General features: G+C 33.0%; 1 protein-coding gene across 1 annotated transcript in view; it reads right to left on the bottom strand.

Annotated features, from left to right (window-relative positions):
* Window positions 1-1,469: 1,469 nt before the first annotated feature.
* Window positions 1,470-22,423, bottom strand: part of Ubr3 (ubiquitin protein ligase E3 component n-recognin 3) — a 230,170-nt gene continuing 209,216 nt past the window's right edge. The window contains 6 exon segments of the mRNA XM_047543181.1: window positions 1,470-2,437; window positions 2,726-2,865; window positions 3,388-3,597; window positions 9,599-9,778; window positions 20,025-20,150; window positions 20,278-20,385. Coding sequence (XP_047399137.1) covers window positions 2,320-2,437; window positions 2,726-2,865; window positions 3,388-3,597; window positions 9,599-9,778; window positions 20,025-20,150; window positions 20,278-20,385 — 882 coding nt within the window. The 3' untranslated portion in view covers window positions 1,470-2,319.

Genomic DNA, 22,423 nt, shown 5'->3' with positions numbered 1-22,423 from the left:
CTAGTTTTGTAATTTCTGCTTAATTATAAAGGCTGTTTTAGCTTCTACAGTAATGTACTGTATTTAAATGATCATTCATACAAGATATCACACCAGTACATTTTTTTTAATAATATACACACATCACTCTAACTTGGACTTGTTATTTTTAAAAGTGGGTTTATAAATGGGACTTATAAAAGTTATGGAGAAAAAAATTAAAGTTCTAGTTTAGCAGCATGCATGTATGTATTCAAGTACAATTTTCAATCAAGTGCTTTTTTAAAATTTACCGGTGACTAATTCACCAATATCAAAATAAACACTATCAAATACCCAAATTTTAAAGTTAAGGCTAATATTTTCACTTCACATCCATATGCACAACCATAAAACATTCCATTTTAAATATGTAGTAATCAAAGTCTGAATACATTATACCATGTATATATAGGATCAGAGTTTCAAACTGCAGAATTACTCAAGTTCGTGAATCCTGTAACAGTATTTACTAGAGATGTAAATTAGTATTTTGCTCTTCAACCACACTTACAAATGGTCTGGTATTCATAATGACCAATGCAAAAAATATGACAGGCTGAACTTATGATACAGTATTTTAAAAAAGTAGCAATGTGTTGGAAAGGACAGTGATTTAGTGAAACAGAATCATTCTAGTCTTACAGAAAGTTGTCTTAATATTTTGGAAATGTATATAAAAATAGCAGGCTATTTCCATGTATTTTCTTATAGAGCTGTAGGTAATTTATTGATGTTCTGAACACAGTTGAATATATACTACTCCACTTTCCCTATTTTAATGCAAGGCCATCATTTAATGTTCATTTTCATATTCTGTAATGTCATATCATTCAAAAAATTTTAGAACATGGATCTGATGTTATTTTTATATTTTATCATTAGATGTTTTAAATTTTATTTTTACATGTAAAAATGTAATTTTATATAACAAGCCATGAAAGTCCAAAGTACCAGGAATTGCTTGATAACACTATATATGAAATAACCATCAAATTACTGAATCATTTGGAAAAAATCTTGGTAGCAATATATAACATGCTTTTTTGTACTTTTCTTACTTACAGAGTACGTTTTAGCTCAATCATTCCCATTTTTACTGATTTAAAAACCCTTACAAACATAAATTGCTTTTCAAGGCAGTTTTTTAAAAGAAAGCAGATGTACTATTCATTCATGAGCATCGTCATCACTGAGCCTTTTTGTTTTTTGCCTTTTAGTAAACCAAGCAGATATAGCAGTGATTCCACTGCACAAATAAAATAAAGCTGAATCTCTTGAGCTGATAGGAAAGTTCCAAAACTTATGGTTCATTTGTTAGGAAGTATGAGTATTTCCAATCCAATCATATAAACAAAATCTTGGTTGGTAATAAAAGGTGGGCATGCACAGGATCAAAATTTGCCATGTGGATTTTCTTAAACCCTTTTGTTTCTCTCTCTCCCTCTCTCTCTCTCTCTCTCTCTCTTTCTCTCTCTCTCTCTCTCTCTCTCTCTTTGCAGTGCTCAGGATAGAACCCAGTGCCTCGCACATGCTAGGCAAGTGCTAGCATGTAGCGCTGAGCTACGCCTTCAGCCCACAAATTTTGATTTTTAAGGACCCCCCCCCCTCAATCACACATATGCCCCCCAAACTGTATTATATTAACAGCGCTATCTACTTATTTTACAGCTATTTCATTTACCTGGGGAGAATATTTATGAAATTCCTGAGAATGAATTAAGGTTTCAGCAAAGCCTTAAACTTTTAACAGATTCCTCACAATAAGAAAAAAAATTTAAGATTCTACTATTTAGACTAACTTTTACTATACAATATTTCACATAAATCATGTTTTACATTTTTTTCTAATTACATACAGCAAAATTTCAAATTAACACAAGAATGGCAGAGAAAAAAGATGCATTATGTTTAGCAGATGCAAATTAAAACACAGATAGAAAGAAGCAATAAAATTTCAAATAAATCACACCCATTCTAAGCATCAATGAATAGCTGATATGCATTGTTGGGAGAATAATTTCTGAATGATTTTATGGACAAGTTGTGCTTTTTATTAATTGTGCACTTAAAAAAATGACCACTAAAGAATGATTTATTTATTATGTTCTTCAGATAATTAAAAAAAATTACTATTCCATTAATGTGATTACCAAGCACCTAATTTTGAAAAGGCTTCATAATGTATTCTTTTTTTCCCTCAGCAAAAACATTACTCCCCCCAAATTAAGTTAAAGCTTATTGTTGATAAAATAAATTCTTAATGAAAATGATGATATAATGCAATGCTGAGGTGGTGAGTCATAGCCCATTATAATGTGGACCCCATCTTTTATTGATGTGATCAAAAGTATGAGAAATCCATTGTTGCTCAAGAACTTTGTATCTTTCCTTACAAATGTAGAGAGGTTTGCCGCGCCTAGGGGGAGAAAAAAAAGTATTAAAGGAAATACAATATAATGAAGATTTCACATGCATTTCTTCTTTTAATAGATTTGTTGTGGCAAAAATCTCAGTTATTTGGTTTATTTCATGTTTCTTCAGCATATTGATAGGAAAAATAAAAACTAGAAATTATCCTAAATGAATGATTGCTGGAACCTCTTAATATTTTTTTTAAATTATAATTACAAATCCAGAAATGGCACTTTGTTTCTTACTGACCAAACTTCAAAAAGACAACTGGATATATTTATGCATATCTAACCTAAGATCTCGGTCTTCCTCTCCATGAGCATCCAAATACACGGAACCCCAGAGGCAGAAGCGGTGACCTCGAATAATGATGATCACTGATGCGTTGATCAAAAGGAAAATGCCTGTTCCAGCACCACAGTTCTGAGAATGCTAAAAAAATTAAAACATATCAAGGCATTTGATAATCAATGAACTTAATAACAAAATCAAGAATGTCTTTATATGCCTTCTAAATAAGAGATATCTTAAACTTATAACCCCATTCCCAATATATTATTATTAATACATTAGGAAGAACTGGGGAAAGCATTATCTAGGAAAGCAATTAAGAGTCAACCTAATTCAGAGGCTAGAATCCCCCACAACATAGAGGAATGTTGTTTCACAGAACATTTAAAAGTATGTAACATTAAAAGACAATAGGAGAAACAAGAACTGGAATTGTATTTAAGAAAGACTTTACCCACTTAAAGCCTTGGAGATTTTTATTCTTCTTCTACTGAATTAAAAAGCAACAAAACAAAACAACACACAATCCATCTATTTACATATCTATATATAGTGTGTTTAACACAAAGACTAGTTAAATTTGAAGAGCTGACTTGACCATATGTACCACATTTTCATGAGATTTAAGTTTTCATAAATTTTGTATTATTTACTACTGCTTACCAATACACATTCACAGTAACTTTGTTGCTTGCAGCAAAGTCCTTTCAGGCATACAAAAGTACCACAAACGAGGCAAACAGCAGGGTCTTTAGGAACCTTGGTGCAGACACTACAGGTTTTTCTGTGGTAGTACTGAAAAATGGTGTTATAATTCTCAGGCAACTGTAATAGGTGCGGTAATTTCCATCTTGATTCTTGGATAAGCAAGGCCTAAAACATCCAAGAATAGTCTTTAGTCTTATGTATTTCAGACACTAACACAAAATGTTTATTTTTTTAAAATATTTTTTGTTGTAGATGGACACAATACCTTTATTTTATTTATTTTTATGTGGTGATGAGGATTGAATGCAGTTCCTCATACATGATAGGCAAGTGCTCTGCCACTGAGCTACAGCCCCAGCTTATTTTTTAAAAGGGTTTTTTGTTTTTTAAAGGAAAATTTGCTTCTAAGAATGTAGACTATTTTCTTTATTACCACACTTCTTTTCTACTTTACAAATAACAGACATAAAAAGTACTTCAACAATTACCATTCTCTATTTTCATGTAGATTTCAATTATAACAGATGTAGTTTTTTAGATTAAACACCCTAAAAATATAAACTTGTTATTATTTAAAAGCAAAATATTAATATCTCCCAGTATGCATGAAAATATATCTAGGTATAATTATCTTTTAACATGTTTAATGTAAAAGTTTTAAACACTTAAACATTTATTTTTATTGGTACATTATAATTATATATAATAATGGGATTTGTTATGCCATATTCATATGTGCACATAATTTGCTCAATCTCATTCTCTAGTACCTTTCCCTTCCCCTAATATGCTTGCTCTATTCTAGGGATCTCCCTTCTATTATTATTATTTTAACTTGCAAACAATTCATGACCTTTTTCTCTAGGGAATTCACAGTTATAACTCATGTTTTATATTTTAATACTACATAATTTAGAATCTCCTTCCTAAAACATGTAAAATTTGCTACACTTCAAACTATTAAGATTGTTTGTATCCACAGTACTGCAGCTACTATTTTTTTAAATAAATTTCCTGCTTTATAAAAGAAAAAAAAGTTTAGTTAGGATCATAGAAAAATTCTGCCAATAGCATCAATTTTTCCTGTGTATTACTCCATTCACAATTAAAAGAGATCAAATGTAGTATGAATCTATTATCTTATGAAACTATGAATGATAGGCAACTTATGTGGTCTTCATCTTAAACATTACCTATAGCCAGTCATAATCAACTAAATCAGTGGTAACCAAGTGGCTAGGTTGTTATTTACCAATGAGTTCATGGATAAAGTAACCATGGCAGCAAGGATAAGGACAATATGTGGGCTCATAATAATTCACGTGCCAATATTCAGTGCCCAACCCTGGGCCCCAAAGATGACAAACTCTGTAATGGGTTGATTATACAGGAACCCTTTCATTAAGCAGAAAAGACAGCAATGTGCCCCCCACCTGAATTTGACACTTCTATCGATTTGTTTGGGGCATTACCTTGTAGCCTATGCAATAATGTAATTAAAGAATTTCCTTTATAAAGAAAGATATAAGACAACAGATGGATGTCCATGTAATTCATTAATCTTAATATATACTCAATCATCTGAAGAAATTATTGTTCTTCTAAAGGATAAACAACTGATTATTAGCTGGAAGAAAACACCTGTACAATGAAGTATATGCTCTAAACAGCACCAAGTATATATGAGTGATCTTTCTTTCTCACATGTAGAATGTACAGATATGAAAACCAGGAAGTGGAAAGTCATTGTGTCCCCTCCCTCTCATGATTACAGATAAAATTCAGTCTTAAATTTCTGCTTTGGTTTGGGAGTGCAGCTCAGTGGTAGGGTACCTGCCTAGCAAGCATGATGCCCTGGGTTTGATCTCCAACACAACAAAAAAGCAAGGAAGGAAGGAAGAGGGGGAGAGGGAGAGGGAGGGAAAAATACTCTGCTTCACTGCTGTACTAGAGTCTTCTGTGAATTTAGTACCTAAGGAAGCTGTGTACTATTCTCTAACAAGGGCTATAATACTAGTTTCACTGAATCACTCTCTAAATGTCATCTGACCATTCCAGGTTCTTCATACCTGTAGTAGAACAAATGGGAATGGCTTATAGTATTGTTGGAGGAACTGTCACTGAGTACCAAAAAGAATAAAAACACTGCCATATACTTGAAAGCAGTATTATGTAACTTTGGGACTATCTCCATATGGCACTGTTTTGGAATTTTCAAGGTAACATTTTTACACAAAATAATTACAACCTTATATTAGCAAAGGCAGAACCAATCCAGAAGCTCAGACCTCCCAGAATAAAGTTGGGGCCACATCCTCAGTCTAACAAATCTAATAATTTGAGGAGCTGGTCAAAGAAGGCAAAAGAAAAAATGTCAAATATATACAGCTGTACACTGGCTGCAACTTTATAACTAGTTGCAAATCTTCTTGTATACTGTGTCATATTTTTTGCAACATTTTTATTCTCTTTTCCTTTCTTTTAATATTGAATTTGGGATGAGGAGGTGCTACACAAAATTTTCCAGAGGCATGATGGACATATCTCCCAAGAGCTTCTGGATGCAGGGAAGTCTGATTGCTTATTTGGGAAATTCATAGATGCATTTAAAGTTGCATATGTGAAGACTAAATTATTTTGGACAGCGGAAAAAGTGGCACTATGAACAATTAAGATGTGTAAGTGCGGGCAGGTAACTTGCAAATGCAGTAGGTCACCAGTTTGTTCTTTTAAGTCTGCCTTGTATCCTTTTCTGCCTGCTTATGTTAACAGCATTATAAGGTGGGTTTTTTTGTTGTTGTTGTTGTTTGTTTGTTTGTTTAGAAAATAACCTCTTTTTATGCTCCATATTAATTCTGATGGTACTACTCTCAGCACAAGATCCTACCCCACACAGAGGTATTAATATAATTTGAGTTAGGCCCATCAGATTCTCTCTCCAGGAGTCTGAATCTTCAGCACACACATGGAAGAAAGGAAAGTGACTGAGGAAGAGGTATCCAATGGCAACACTTCCAAGAAAAGAGAACAGAGGTAGAAGTCTTCATGGTTTCTCTTCTTCCCAAGGGATGGCAATTCAACTCTTCTTTATTCCTACACAGTATCCAGTATGCTTCCAATGAATCCCATTTTCTTTCTGTTGTGGTTTAGTTTTATTTTGTTTTCCTTATCTTAAATCAGAACTTGATTTTGTTGTTTGCAACCAAAAAAATCCTAACTGGTAGAAAAATTCAGAAGCAGTAATTCATAGACTATCTCTCAAAGGCTTGTGGGATTATAAACTCCTATTACCATTTATTCTGCTATGTAGTTCTATTCAAATTTTAAATTCCTGGAGGGAAAAATATGGTTGACCTAAAGTCAGGTCATAGTTAGGAACGGAAAAGAAAGAAGGACACTCGGGGGATGCAGAACAGATGGGAGTACACTTAAATAACCAGTAAGAATTCTGCCTTAGCAAAAATAAATGTCTTCTACTCTAAGACTCTAAGACAAATAACTGCCACTCAATTTTACAAAAAAATCTAGTATTGTTAAATGATAAATTCTTTTTTTTTTTAATCAATGTTCATGTCAATAATCACTCTCCTAAAATGCAGACTTAACATGATTAATATGAAGACAAAAAATTTTGCTAAACACTTTTCTTCTGCCCTGGTTTCATAATTATAACCAAGTCTTACTCCAAGTCATTCCTTCTAAATTGAAAACTATATATAGGGCTGGGGTTTTAGTTCAGTGGTAGAGCGTCTGCTCTGCACATGTGAGGCACTGGGTTCAATCTCAGCACGATGAAAAATAGGTAAATAAAGATATTATGTCCATCAACAACTAACAAATATTTTTAAAAATCTACATATAACTTAAATTCTAGTTATAATCCATGAATAAAAATTTACTAGATAGGAAAAAGATTTGTATACATAATATTCAAGGTTCCATTAGCTTCTTGAATTTTCCTTTCCTTTTTTTTGGGGGGTGGGTAGAATGTAGGGGTGACTGAGGATTAAAAAATCTCCAGGGTGCCACACACACACTCATGCACATCCTCATCACAGAGGTACAAACTACAATACTGGAAACTCTCTTTCTTTTCTCTAACAAAAATATAAATAAATAAGATAAGATGGCATCTCTTTAAGAAATTCATTAAAAAAGAAACATTTATAATTTATGCCTATCTTGACTTTATCATTCACCTCAATATTTTAAAAATTAAGTCTAAGCTGACACCTCCACTGAAATATCAATTTTTTTGTCTGTTTGACATTCAAAATTAAAATTTTCATTTTCCCTGAAAGTTAGCTACTCTTTCATCAGTTCTGTTTCTGCCACTGATACCATCCAACCACTTAATTATTCCACAAATATTTATTAGATGACCAGTCTCTTATCAGGCACTTTTGGGGATGCAAGAATAAATAAAAGTTCTTGCTTTAAAAGTCTCCATTAGATACATTAAAGAAACAAATGTGATCAATGGGGGTTGGTTGTGTAGCTCAGCAGTAGAGTGCCTGCTTTGCATGCATAAAGCCCTGGGTTCAATCCCCAACACAAAAAGAATTAAAGAAGTAAGTATAATCAATATGCCAACTGTTAGAGAAAGTAACACAAGTACAGGTGAACAGCATTACAGAAGGAGGGCTTAAAAACTGTAAAGGGGGGCTGGGGTTGTGACTCAGTGGTAGAGCACTTGCCTAGCATGTGTGAGGCACTGGTTCAATTCTCAGCACTGCATATAAATTAATTAATTAAATAAAGGTCCTTCAACAACTAGAAAAAAAATATATATATTAAAAAACTATAAAGGAAGATGAACTATCAGACCAGTCTTCACAGAAGAGGTAATATTTATCTCAGCAGTCTCAAAGAGTAATTAATTCAAAAGGATAAGGGTAGCAAGATTGTCTTAGATCAAAAAGTAATAGCAATACGCAATGCTGCAGAAGTTTTAAGAACATATAGCACTCTTAAGAAACATTCTTTTGTGATTTAAGCAGGGTAGTGGCAGAGAAGTGGTATAAAATGAAGATGGGCAAGTCAGTGCCACTTCCTCGTAATTCCAGTTACTCTAGAGGCTAAGACAGGAAGATCTCAAGTTAAGGTAATCCTCAGCAGCTTAATGAGACCCTGTCTCAAAGGAAAAATTTCAAAAAAGGTCTGGGGATATAGCTTGGAGGCAGCATGCTCCTGGGCTTACTCTCCAGTACCATTTAAAAAAAAAAAATGTTGGGGGAGAGAGGGCAAGTCAGATGGTAAAGGTCCCTAAGTGCCATGGAAAGAGTACATTATCTTCCTCAATAGGCAATGGAGCACCATCAGTGTGGTGTTTAAGCCTGTGCCTATCAAAACTATAATATATTAGCTAGTGCTGCCCTACTGATTTGAGTTTAATTTCTTAAAGTCACATACATTTGGTCACCCAGTCCTATCTATATATTTCTCTCCAATGTCTCTTACATTGGTTACTTTTGAATTTTTAAATATCAGAAAAAAAATAGTCCAGATTTTCACCACCTAAAAAAAATCTCTGGCTTCCCCGTCTGCTTATTCTCCTTATTTTAATTTTCTGATTGAAAAGCCACCAGAAATACTACCCTAGAATACTATTTTCATCATATCATCACATTTCTCAAACTGTAATTCTAGCTACTGAAGAAAAGTTTGTGCACCAAATCAAGGCACTCACAGCTTACCCACTGCTGCCCCTACTCTGCTGGCAACTCACTTGTCTCTAATGCAAACCCTTTTATCAGCTGAGCTGGCAATAGAGGCCCAGCATATTTTCAAGTTAAAGACATGATATTTTAGATTTGCTAGTCCAAATCTTTTCTTCCTTTTAAAATATGAGATAGTTCTCCTTCAAATAAGAAAACAAGTTCCCTATTTACCTTTAAATTCCTTTGTATCTTTCAGGTCTACTGTTATAAAAATCTGCTAACTAAAAACAAACTAAAAGCAACATCTAATATGTAATCTTTGTTAAAAGAACTATTTCTGTTTTTACATGCACTGCATTTCTTAAATGCAATTTATCTGAGTAAACCACCACTTTTTCATTTTAATCAGTTTAACAAATGATGCCATGAACAGATGACCTGAATTTCCTCATTCTTCTATTAGCATACCACCACTGTTGCAAGTGAATATCACTCTTTTTACATACCTTTCCTTGTTCTGCATGTCTTTCGGTAAATGATTTTATCTCAAAACACCACTGAGTTATAATATCAAATGCTGGAACTGGCCAATCCAGACATGAGGCACTGATGAATGGATGTTCTGTTTGGTAAAATGTTGGCAGAAGTCCCAGGCAGCTGGAAAGAACTGAAAATTCTTCTTCTTCCTTTTAGACATGAAATAGAAAAATCTCAAGATATTTCATCAAGAACATTTTCTAGTATAGGAATTTTAAGTGTCATCCTCATAAATTACTTTGGGACAGGAAGAAAACTTTCTTAACTGAATAGGAGGAACAAGAAGAAAAGAAACAGCTCCTCACTGTTATATCCAGATATTCCCAAATATTTCTTCCTAAGTGTCACAGCATCTACTTCTTTTGTACATCAATTTTTAAAATAGAGTTGTCACATCTACAGAAGTTAGTTATTCAATGAAAGCAAAGTTAATTTGGGGCAGAAAGAAAGTTGCTTTGATTTAAAAGGTATAGATGGTCAGTGTGGATAAAGAACAACAATAAAAATGTGGAATTTACAAAAGTCAGGGCTAAATAATTTGTTTGGACTCTCAATGAGTGTAAAACAAGGTGCATTTTAAAAAGTGAAGAGTGGAGTTTTTAAAAACCCAAGAGATCTAAAAGGCAGGCTAAAGCTCTACTCGCTAATAGAAGAATCAGAGAAATCAGTGATCCAAGGACATATACCCTGAGAACTGATTTTTAAAGAAGTTGGTCAGTCTTAGAAACACAAAAATATATCCCCTAATCCCTCTTTTTTTATTTAAACAAAGAGCATATAGGAGGCTAGTGTGCTTATTCTCCCTTGTCTATTGAGTCAATTCCTATTATCCTCCAAACTCCAGGTCCCTAGGGAACCTTCCCTGACCCAATTTAATGAGACCTTAGGCCACTCAGTTCCATTCAGATAAAATAAATCCTTCCATACCTTGTAAATACTTCTATTCTTGTGCTTATATTTTCTATTAATAACTTTAAAAACAAATTAGCTTTCCCTATAATATTGTGAGTTATTTGAAAGCAGGGATGTGTCCTTCCAGTATTTGGCACATAGTAGACACTTAGCAAACATTTGAAAAACTGAATGATTTATGTACATTAAATATAAAATTCTGAAATATGCACAAATAAAAAGATAAAAATATAAATGATATGCAAGTTGATAAATATGTCAATTTTTTAATCTTTAGAAATAAAGCCATATATCCTCCATTTGTACAATGACACATTTTTAAAACACCAATTTACTGAGGCATAATTTACATACCATAAAATTCCATTTTAAGCCTAATTTGATGAATTTTTGTATATGTGCAGTAATGTGATCATTACAATAAAATTTTAGAACTATCTCCCAAAATATTCACTCATGTTCCATGCAGTTGATCCTGATCCCTATTCCTGCTTCCACAAATCTTCTGCCATTATAATTTTAGTTTTAATTTTCTTTTCATATAATGGAGTCATACAGTGTGTAGTCTGTGCCAGGCATCTTTCACTTAGATAATATTTGGAGATTCATCCATGTTATTGTGTATATCAGTATTCCATTCCTTTTAATTGCTGAGTAGTATTCTACTGCATAGACATAACACATTTTATTCATGCGTTCATTGACTTCTGGGCCAGTTTTTCACTACATTAATTAGGCTGGTATTTATTTAGTCTTTAAGTGAACATATGTTTCCATTTGTTTTGGTATAACATAGGAGTAGAATTGTACAGTAAGCAAACGCTTATTTTTTAAAGAAACTGATAAATTTTTCCCAAGTTGGCTATATCATTTTGCATTCCTACCATTAATAAATGAGAATTCATCAGGCGAGATGTGCATGCCTGTAATGCCAGCAGCTTGGGAAGCTGAGACAGGAGGACTGAGAGTTCAAAGCCAGCCTCAGCAAAAGTGAGGCACTAGCAATTCAGTGAGACCCTGTCTCTAAATAAAATGCAAAATAGGGCTAGGAATTTGGCTCAGTGGTCAAATACTCCTAAGTTCAATCCCCAAATAAATAAATAAATGAGAATTCTACTCATTTAGCTACTCTAAATCCTCATCAACACTTGGTATTATCACTGGTGACATTTATTTGGACTTTTAAAATGAACATATTGAGCACTCTTCATCTTGTCAACTATTCATACACATTTTTTCAAGAAGTGTTTATTCAAATATTTTGTTCATTTTTGTGCTGGGTTTTTTTGTTTTATTATTGAGTAATGAGTTTTGATATATGCTGGATGTAAGTCTTAGCACATACTTTTTAAAAAAAATTCACATACCATAAAACTCATCCTTTAAAAATGCACAATTCACTGGTTTTTAGCATATTCACAAAATTAAACAATATATTACCACAATCTAATTCCACTATATTTTCTTTTTTGGGGGTTGGGGGTGGGGGACCAGGGATTGAACTCAGGGGCACTTGGCCACTGAGCCACATCCCAGTCCTATTTTTTTTTTTTTATTTTTTTTTTATTTTTTGTGGTACTGGGGATCGAATCCAGGGCCTTGTGCACGCAAGGCAAGCACTCTACCAACTGAGCTATCTCCCCAGCACCCCCAGTCCTATTTTGTATTTTATTTAGAGACAGGGTCTCAATGAGTTGCTTAGTGCCTCACTCTTGCTGAGACTGGCTTTGAACTTGTGATCCTCCTGCCTCAGCCTCCTGAGCTCCTGGGATTAGAGGCGTGGGTCACCACACCCAGCTAATTCCACTATATTTTTATATCCTCTATTATAAATAATTTTTTTCTTAATTTCATTTTCAGATTGCTCATTGCTAATGTATGGAAATACAATGAATTTTTAAAACATTTATCTTGTACCCTGCAATCTTTTAGAATTTAGCGCCAATAATTTTTTGAAGACTCCTTATGATTTTCTACATAGAAGACCCCCTAATTTGTGAACAGACTGCTTTACCTCTTCCTTTCTACCTCTACCTTTTCAATTTGGATACCTTTTCTTTATTTTTCTTGCCTAAATACCTTGTTGCAAACTTAGTATAATATTAAAAGAATTAAAATTAAAGAGAATTAAAAAGAAGTGGTGAGAGCACACATCCATGTCTAGTTCCTAATCTTGTTCTGTCTTTATTTAGTATGAGGTTAGTTAGGTATTTTTTATAGATGCCCTTTGTCAGGTTGAGCAAACTCCCTTCTATTCCTAGTTTACTGAATTTTTTTTTTTATAACCAAAATGGGTTTTAGATTTTGTCAAATTCTTTTTTTTTCTAAGATGATCACATACAATTTTTCATTTATTCTATTAATATATTAAATTAATTGATTTTTGTTAAACTAACTCTGCATTCCTAGGATAAATCCTTTTGGTCATGTCCCTGCTTACTGTAACATTATTCACATTAGCCAAGATATGAAATCAATCTAAGTGTCTATCAATGGGTGAATGAATAAAGTAAATATAATACACACATACACCAGAATATTATTCAGGCTTAGAAAAGAAAGGAACCCTGCCATTTGTAACAATACATATAAAGCTGAAGAACTTTATGCTAAATTAAATAAGCCAGTCATAGGAAAACAAATACTGATCCCATTTATGTATGGAATCTAAAAAAAAGTCAAACTCATAGAAGCAGAGTAGCCTGGTGGTTACTAGGGGATAGGTGCATGGGAGAAATGGGAGGGATGTTGGTCAAATGATATAACTTCCAGGTATAAGATGAATAAGTTCTGGAGAGCTAGTGTATTATATAGTGATTATAATTAATAAGCTGTATTGTATATTTACAATTGGCAGAGTAGTTCTTTAAAGTTCTTATCAGAAAAAAATAAGATAACATGGGAGGTGGTGGATATTTTAATTAGCTTGACTGTAATCATTTTACAAAATATACATGTATCAAAATATCATACTGTGCACTATGAATAAATAATTCTTATTTGTCAACTTATCTCAATAAAGATGGGGAAAATTCATTTATTTAGTCATGAGATATTATTTTTTTATTGCTAAAACTGTACTAAAGCTTTTTGCTTCTGTGTTCAGGGAGATACAGTTTTCTTTTTTTGTGATGACTGATCTGGCTGTCAGGATAAAACTGGCCTTACAAAATGAGATCAGAATTATTCTATCTTCCTCTACTCTAAAAGTTTACATAGTATTGGTAAGATTTCTTCCTTAAATCTTTCACAGAATTGACTTTTGACTTTTCTTTTTTAAAGAATAATAATGTAAATTAAATACATCAACTTTCTTAATATCAGTTCATTCAGATTTTCTATTTCTTCTCGGGTCTATTGTATCTTTCAAGGAATTTGCCTATTTCATCTAAGTTATCAAATTTATTGGCAAGTGTTATTCACAATATTCTTTTATGGGTCCATACAGAGGTTTCCTCTTTCATTACTGATAATGTAATTTGTACTTTCTCCTTTTCCTTATCAATCTAGGGAGAAGTCTAGCTCCTAAATAAAATATATATATGCATATATATATATATATATATATATATATGCATGCGCATGGGTTTTCAGGTTTAACCATAGGGAATTACAAAGGCTTTCCTAACAGGTCTCAGAGAAAGCTGCCCTCCCTACACCAGACATTGTCACAGTCAATGAATGCATTGTAGTCTCTGAAAGGAACTACAGTTAAGGTCTCAGGCCACTTTTGCCGGCTATGGCTATGTTCTTTCACATATTTAACATTCCTAGCTCCAGCACATTTATTTCTAGTTTTCTTTGAGGCCTTGGAAATAAGTTTCTTCAGGTACCTGCCAAGGCCTCCTTAATGTGGTGATGGGCAGGGAGAACTCTGGAGACACTTTTTCCCAATATGATTTAGTACCCCCATTACTTTTCTACTCCTGTCCTTTCCCCACTGACCCCAACCCACCTGTGCATAAAACTGCCAGACCCTTGACTAGTGTGCCATTCCATGGGAAAAGGTGGAACCGGGAGAGCTGGCATTTTCTCAAGTTTTAGCCTCCAGCTTATAGCATCAGTAAGAGATGAAACAACTCACTTTTGATCTGTTGCTTTAATTGGTGACTCAGAAACATGGCACCTCAGTTCTCTCCAGCTCAGTTGAGCTCCTGACATGTAGATTTATCCATTTTATTGATCTTTGCAAAGAATCAGGTTTAGAATTTACTGATTTTCTCTACTGTTTCTCTATTATAATTTCATTGATTTATACTCTGATTTTTGTCATTTCCTCTCTTTTACTTGTAAAGGAAACTGAATATGTCAATCCAAAATATGCTTGACATAAATATTTTTGAGCTAAAGGTAATTAGGAAGTAGCAAACTGAGGAAGAGCTCTTTGTACCCTTTATATCCTGCCGTACTTTTCATCTAAAGACAAGATTCAAATTCTCCTTTACTGGAGACAACTCTTATTGCTCAGATATGGTACCAGAGGAACATTCAAACAAATCCACTCCATTCACTTATTCCCTTATATTTACCTTCCTACAATTTTCCACCTCTAAAAGTCTAAAATTGCTTTCTTTTATCCTGTAATTTCTCTAAAATTTCTTTGTTGCAGATATTTTATAAGCCAGAGTTTTAAGTCATTTGTTTGAGTTACCTTTCACTAAGGTTTCTCCAAATGTGATGTGCACTGCACATGTTAATATACTTGTTTGATTTTCTCTTTTGTCTTTTGTTTCAGGAATTGGTACCAAATACAGGCATATCAGAATTGAGGAGAAATTATATTTCCTCCATGACACTTTTATCTGGGTCTAATTTGCTCTATTTTTAGCTCTACAGGATAGAAACAGATAAATAGTTTTAACTCCCTTCTTCTAAAATATAAGCATGTGAAGCTATAACTCTCCAATAACTGCTTTAGCTGTGTTTTCATTTTCATTCAAGATATTTTCTAATTCTTTGTGACTTCTACTTTGATCCATAAGTTATTTAGAAATGTGTTGTTATCAAACATTTGAAGGTTTTCTATTATGCTAATGATTAATGATTTTATGCTGTATGGTCTGAAAACACATTTTATGATTAAATTCTTTTAAACTTATTGATATTTATTTTATAGCTTGATATATTCTGGTGAATAATGTTCTAAGTGTACTTATAAAAACATGAATTCTGCTACTGTTTGCTGCAGCAGTCTAGAGGCCTATATCAAGTTTACTGGTACTGCTGTTCAGATCTACTTCATCCTAATTGACTTTCTATCTGTTTGTTATTGATTACTAAGAAAGAACACTGCCAGGTATTGTAGCATATGCCTGTAATCCCAGCAACTCAGAAGGCTGAGGCAGGAAGATTACAAATTTGAAGCCAGTCTCTGCAATTTAGTGGACCCTGTCATAGAATAAAATAAAAAGAACACTGATGTCTCCAAATACAATTGTGTATTTGCCTATTTCTCCTTCCAGTTTTGTCAGTTGTTACTTGATATAATTTAGGGCTTTATTGTTTTGTGCCTATATGTTTACAATAGATCTTCCTATGCTATTGAGAGGAGGCATTTATTTTCAAACATAAAGCACAAAAATAAATGAGGAAGATAGGAACTAATATGAAAAAGAATATCAACATTTTCTCAACTTCTTTATGACAGGAAATCCACAAAAGATAAAAATTAACAAAGATCAGTCTGGGGTTGTAGCTCAGTGGTAGAGTGCTTGCGTAGCACATGTGAAGCACTGGGTTTACTCCTTAGTACCACATAAAAATAAATAAATAAGATAAAGGAATTGTATCCATCTATAACAAAAAATATTTTTTTAAAAAATATTAACATCAAGATCTACTTTGGGATACTTCAGGACTACTTGACCTTTCCTGAAGCAGATGCTTATTTTAAAATAAGATTCCAAAATCACAAATCATGCAGAAAAAAACTGTATTTCTGATAACATTAAAACTTAAAATTCATGTTCCACATATGAGACTATGGCTAAATAAATTAAAACCTGTTAAAAGATGACTGCAAATGCTTAAAAGCTATAGCAAGATAATGACAGAAAGTACATTTTTAAAAACTGTCAAAGAATAGGGATTGGAAATTTAAACGGCTAATAAGTATGTAAACAGATTATCAATTTTATGTATAATTATAGGAAGGTTAATTAAATGAACCATAAGCATATACTTTGTACCCCACTGACTGGCAAACATCAGAACAATGGCTAAGAAGCAGTGCTGGACACATGTGGGGAAAAACAAGAAAATTCTTGCACTGCAAATGGGAATGTGAATCTTGAACAGCCGTTTTGGAAAGCAAGCAGGCAGAATGTTTATCTAATGAATCCAGCAACTCCATAACTAGGATCAATGCCCCGAAAAACTTTATATTAAAGTATATAAGACATTACATTCACTGATGTAGTTGGCTTTTTTTTTTTTTTTTAAATAGAAGCAAAGAGTTGGAAGCAGCCTAGATAAGAAATAAGTGGAGTGTGGAATATACAAAAACTTGGAATCCTAGCACTACACAAGAAGAAGGAATCATTTAGAAATACATGATTTAGTCTAAACAACATAATATAGCCAGGTGCTCTGGTGCACACCTGTAATCCCACCAACTAAGGAGGCTGAGGCAGAAGGATTTCAAGTTTGAGGGCAGCCCCAGCAACTGAGACTCTTATCTTAAAATAAAAAATGAAAAAGACTGCGATGTAGCTCAGTGATAAAGCACCCCTGGGTTCGATACTTAGCAATAAAAGGTACAATATGTAGTACAAAAAAAGATACAATGCCAGTTACACAAAATAAACATAAAACAACATTATGTGCAGTCTATACTGACATATATATTACTTCTGAGAAGTAATGGATGAAAGTATTGCATGGGCAACAAAGGGGACTGTTAATACAAGAGACACTACATATTGACTTGTACTCATAGTATGTTATGAGCTAAGGAGTGTGATCAGCTGAATCCCATTCATGTACACCCGCATCCTTCCTCTCAAAAAAGAAAAGACAATTTCAGGTAAAGAAACAAATAAGGAAACCAACATAAATACTGAACAGATGAGTAAGGTAAACCTTAGCTTTAACTCAACTTATTAGCTTAAAAAAATTACTTAGGCATCTTAAGTTTCCTTTTTATAAACTAGCTAATAAATAACTGATCCTTATAAACGCCTTTGTAAACATCTTTTTTTTTGGGGGGGGGGGGTACCAGGGATTGAACTCAGGGGCACTTGACCATTGAGTAATATCCCCAGCCCTATTTTGTATTTTATTTAGACACAGGGTCTCACTGAGTTGCTTAGCACCTCGTTTTTGCTGGGAATAGCTCTGAACTTGAGATCCTCCTGCCTCAGCCTCCCAAGCCTCTGGGATTACAGATATGCACCACTATGCCTGGTTGTAAATATCTTTAAACAAAAAAATATTTAGTTCTCTCTCCCCAATATGAAATTAAGGGGTAGAAAATTCTTGAATTAATTTTAAGAAATGCAAAAGAAAATTATTAAAGAAAAATTGCTGAGTGAATAGATTTTTAATTAGAACCAAAGAGTACAAAAGAATAAATTTTAGTAAAACATTTTTGGGATGAAAGTAAGAGATATGAATGGGTGAAGTAAAATACTGTAAATGAAAGAAAGGGACAAACAGATAAAACTGTGAAGTTCACAAAAGCTGAAGTATGCGTAACATTATGCCCATCCATATGATGATTAATAAAAAACAAATATCCAAAGTGAATAAAAATTAAGGGTAAGCATGCACATGCATATGCATACACACACACACTCACATGGATGACCACACACACCACCTAAACAAAAAGAAAACAAACTTGTATCTAAAGCTCTACTTTTCTCACTTCAGTTGCAAATATTCAATTGGTTCAAAAAGTCCCTCATTTTGATATGCAAAGAGCTTTCATTTTACACCCACAGATATGCTCTGTATTTCCTCTATTACTAACTGTGTCACAAAAGTTCAAGTCTCCCAAGCTCAAAACACAAGTACAGTATGGCTCTTCTTTTTCACTTGACTCCCCCATGTTCAACCAGCTGTCAAATTCTGACTATCTCTGAAATCTCAAGTCATTCCCTATGCCCTTCTTTTCTCAGTATGCCCTTCTCTGTCTGGGCCTTCCATTTCCAGTTCTCCCATTCCTCACAACCCTTAATCTTAGACTAGAATGAAGTTTTGTCCTGAAATAAAATTGAATCATGTCATATTTTTGTCCAACATCTTTCAGTGGTCCAAATTCCCTTATGTGAAAGTCAAGATTCATTACAATTTAATTTTAATCTCTTTCTGGCTCTGCCTCTCTCTGACACTATTTTCCTGCACCCAATTCAGTGCATTTCTTCCTTGGTCTAAGCATAGGATGTTTTAATATAGGCAAAGTCCAGATCAACTTTTAATGCCCAATTCAAAAGCTTCTGACTCTGGGTGCTTCCCAACTTAGAGGCAAAAAGTACTCTCTAATAAAAATGAATGACAACATAAGTCACAAGGTAATAAGAACAGAAGGAATCACAGACAATAGCTTTCAAATATGAAGAAAGTACAGTTGATAAAGGAAGATAAGGATTTTGTTTGGGCAGTCTCCAAGATGCTCACATGCCAGAAAGAAATACACTATTATTAAAGTTAACAACCACCACCAAGAACCAAACAAACAAACAAAACACATGAAAAAATATCTAGTGGATAAACATTTTTAATTTGTTCAACACCCTTATAACTCTAAATAGAATGTTTTGATGACAAATGTGCAAAGCTTACCTTGAAGTACTCAAAAAACCAAAGAAGTTCAAACCATTTAATGTAATGGTCAATTACTTAGGGCAGAAGGAACTAAAAACTGCTTAATTTTCATATACTTCAAGATTCAAATACCATAAATATGATAAATGCTCTAATTCCTACATAAAAATTTCCTGTAACTGAAAGGCATAGAAAGTGAACTGAATGGCATATAATGTCAGGATCCTATTCTTACCCTGTTACTTTCTTGAGTAGGCAAGAAAGTAACAGTTCTATGAAGTAGATTAAACCTATAATAATTCTTTCATCCAAGTTCTAATACAATTGTCTACCATCTAAACATTTTACTGCTATTTAAAAAAGTCATAAATGCTCTCATATCTTCAGTCTTCTGACCAAAATAAGTTGAGGGAATATTAAAAACAAATGATATCAGTGATAAAAATATCAACAAACAAAATACTATGACCCTATTTAAGTACTGGAAATGAATTATCACTGATTCAATCCAAAACTGCTCAAATATTCAACCCTAGTAATATAAAGATGGGTGAGTGCTAACAAATACAAAAATAGCAAATATTTATTCTTTAAGCTAGAATAACATAGGACAATATTATATATGTAGACCTAAGTATTACTCTATACATTAGTATAATTAAAAAAAAATAGCTTATCATGAAAACAAAGCTCCTTACTTACTACCCCAAATTATACCTGGCAACTAGGTAAATCTTCCCCAAAAAGGTGGTGCTGAAGAAGGCTGGTGATTCTGAGGAAAGGTAAGCAGAATTCCTGTAAGTACTTTTCCATGGATTCAGGAGACCAAGCAATAGGACTAATCTAAAGTTAAAAAAGAAAATTTGAACAATTCATTCTATAATTGATGTAGCAAATTATATTCACAATGACAACAAAATATTAGGCTTTTACTCAATAACTATCATTTCTCTTCTTAGCAAAAACATACCATTGAACACTCCTGACTTCCTTCTTCATGGTATAACTTTCCTTTAGATAATTCACTTATAACAAAGCTCAATAACACTTCATAAGACTTTTCTGCATCACATGTATTCTGGAAAAAAAATTAACATTAGTTACATTGGTCATTATGAAATACAAAAATCTACATTGAAAATAATACCTTTTAATGAGCAAATCTATACTATTCTTCAAGCATAGGAACTTCATTTTTTCTAAAATGGGATATAACCATACACCTTTAGATTCATAATGAAATTAAGCAGGTAATTAAAACTATTCCAAACCTTGTTTAAAAGATAGCTTATAAATTGTATAATGTAGATGCAAATGAACACACAGAAATCATAACTTCTGAGCCAGTGATTTCCACTCTGAAAATTCATCCAAAGAAAATAATCTAAAAGAAATTATTTTTAAAAAAGCTATAAGCAGAAGACAGTCATTGCAGCACTATAACAGCAAAAAATGTAGAAATGACCAACAATGATGCAGTTACCTAAATTATGGAGTATCAATGTAATGGAATATTTTATAGGCAGTGACTATGTCAAATTCAAACTATATGGAAAAATATTCATGATGTGAAAAGAGCCAAATAAAAGTAATATTACACACTTATTATAGTGGTACAAATCATATATGCATGTATTAGATGAAAACATGGGCCACATTTTGTTTCATTTCACAACTTTCCTCAAATTTCTTTTTTTTTTTAATTTTTTTTTAGTTGTTGATGGGAACTTTATTTGACTTTTTTATATGCAGTGCTGAGAACTGAACCCAGTGCCTCACACATGCCAGGCAAGCGCTCTGCCACTGAGCCACAACCCCAGCCCTTCCTCAAATTTCTTGAAGAGGATTTGTTAAAACTATTTACAAATCAAACAGAATAATATATTTATTACAGAATGTACAAATAACTATAGTGAATAATGGTCTACAACAAAAACATAATGACTGATTATAATTTTATAAGAAAGGAAAATAATGGCTATTATAAATTCACATTTATTTCAATAAAATCTTTTATTCATAAAGAAGTCACCTTTTATATTTACTAAAATATTAGAGGAAAAATATAATGTGAAAATTATAGTAAAACATAAATTGGGATAAAGTATTGACTTTGCTACTATGTCACTTGAGCTATTCATTAACTATATTTTTGACAAGAAAAATAAAAGAATTGAATAAACACCATGGAAAATAAGTTTATTCTTTATTTTTAAGGCACTGATAGTCTGGACTACAGAATTCATTTGATGATACTTGGTCTTTATATTTTGTAATTGTTTCACCCATGATATTGTATTCTTTTCAATCAGATTATAAATTCCAAAATGTCATAAACTATACTATTTTCCATATATCTTTTCATAACAAAAATCTAAGCAATAAATATCTTCTGGTAACAGAATTTATTTGGTAATACTAGAGCTTTTGACACTGGAATTTGTCTGAACATGCCTTTTATGATACTCAATTCTTTGCCTTATTTTAAAATTAGTCCTCTGCTTTCTGCTGCATTCACTCAGTCATGTAGTGTTACTTCCTGATGGTAAACTATTAAAATGTCCTTGCTGGGCACAGTGCCACACACCTGTAATTCCAGCGGCTCAGGAAGCTGAGGCAGGAGGATCCCAAGTTCAAAGCCACCTCAGTAACTTAACGAGGCCCTAAAAACTTTGCCAGACCTTGTCTCAAAATAAAAAATAAAAAGGGCTGGGAATGTGGCCCAGTGGTTAAGCACCCCTGGATTATTCCCCAGTTACCCCCCTCCAAAAAAATGTCCTTGACTACAACTGCTCTTCTTGCACCAGGTGACTCGCCCCACCTTTTGCTTGCTTAATCAACAGGATGATCACATGCTAAATATGACGACCTATAGGTTACAAGCACTTCAAAAGAATCAACATACTGCTGAATATCAAACCAGCAAAATTAAAAAACAACAGAATGAATCAAACACCATTACCCTATGTAAATGTATGATTATGCAAATGGTATGCCTCTACTTCATGTACAAACAGAGAAACAAGATGTACCCCATTTGTTTAATATAAAAATAAATTTAAAAAACCAGCAATATTATCAAAACTCAGCTTAATCAAATAATTTCTTAAACAAGG

The sequence above is a fragment of the Sciurus carolinensis genome, chromosome 3, assembly GCF_902686445.1.
Source record: "Sciurus carolinensis chromosome 3, mSciCar1.2, whole genome shotgun sequence".
NCBI lineage: Eukaryota > Metazoa > Chordata > Mammalia > Rodentia > Sciuridae > Sciurus > Sciurus carolinensis.
Note: the sequence above shows the minus strand (reverse complement) of the source record. Positions and strands in the feature narration are given on the sequence as shown.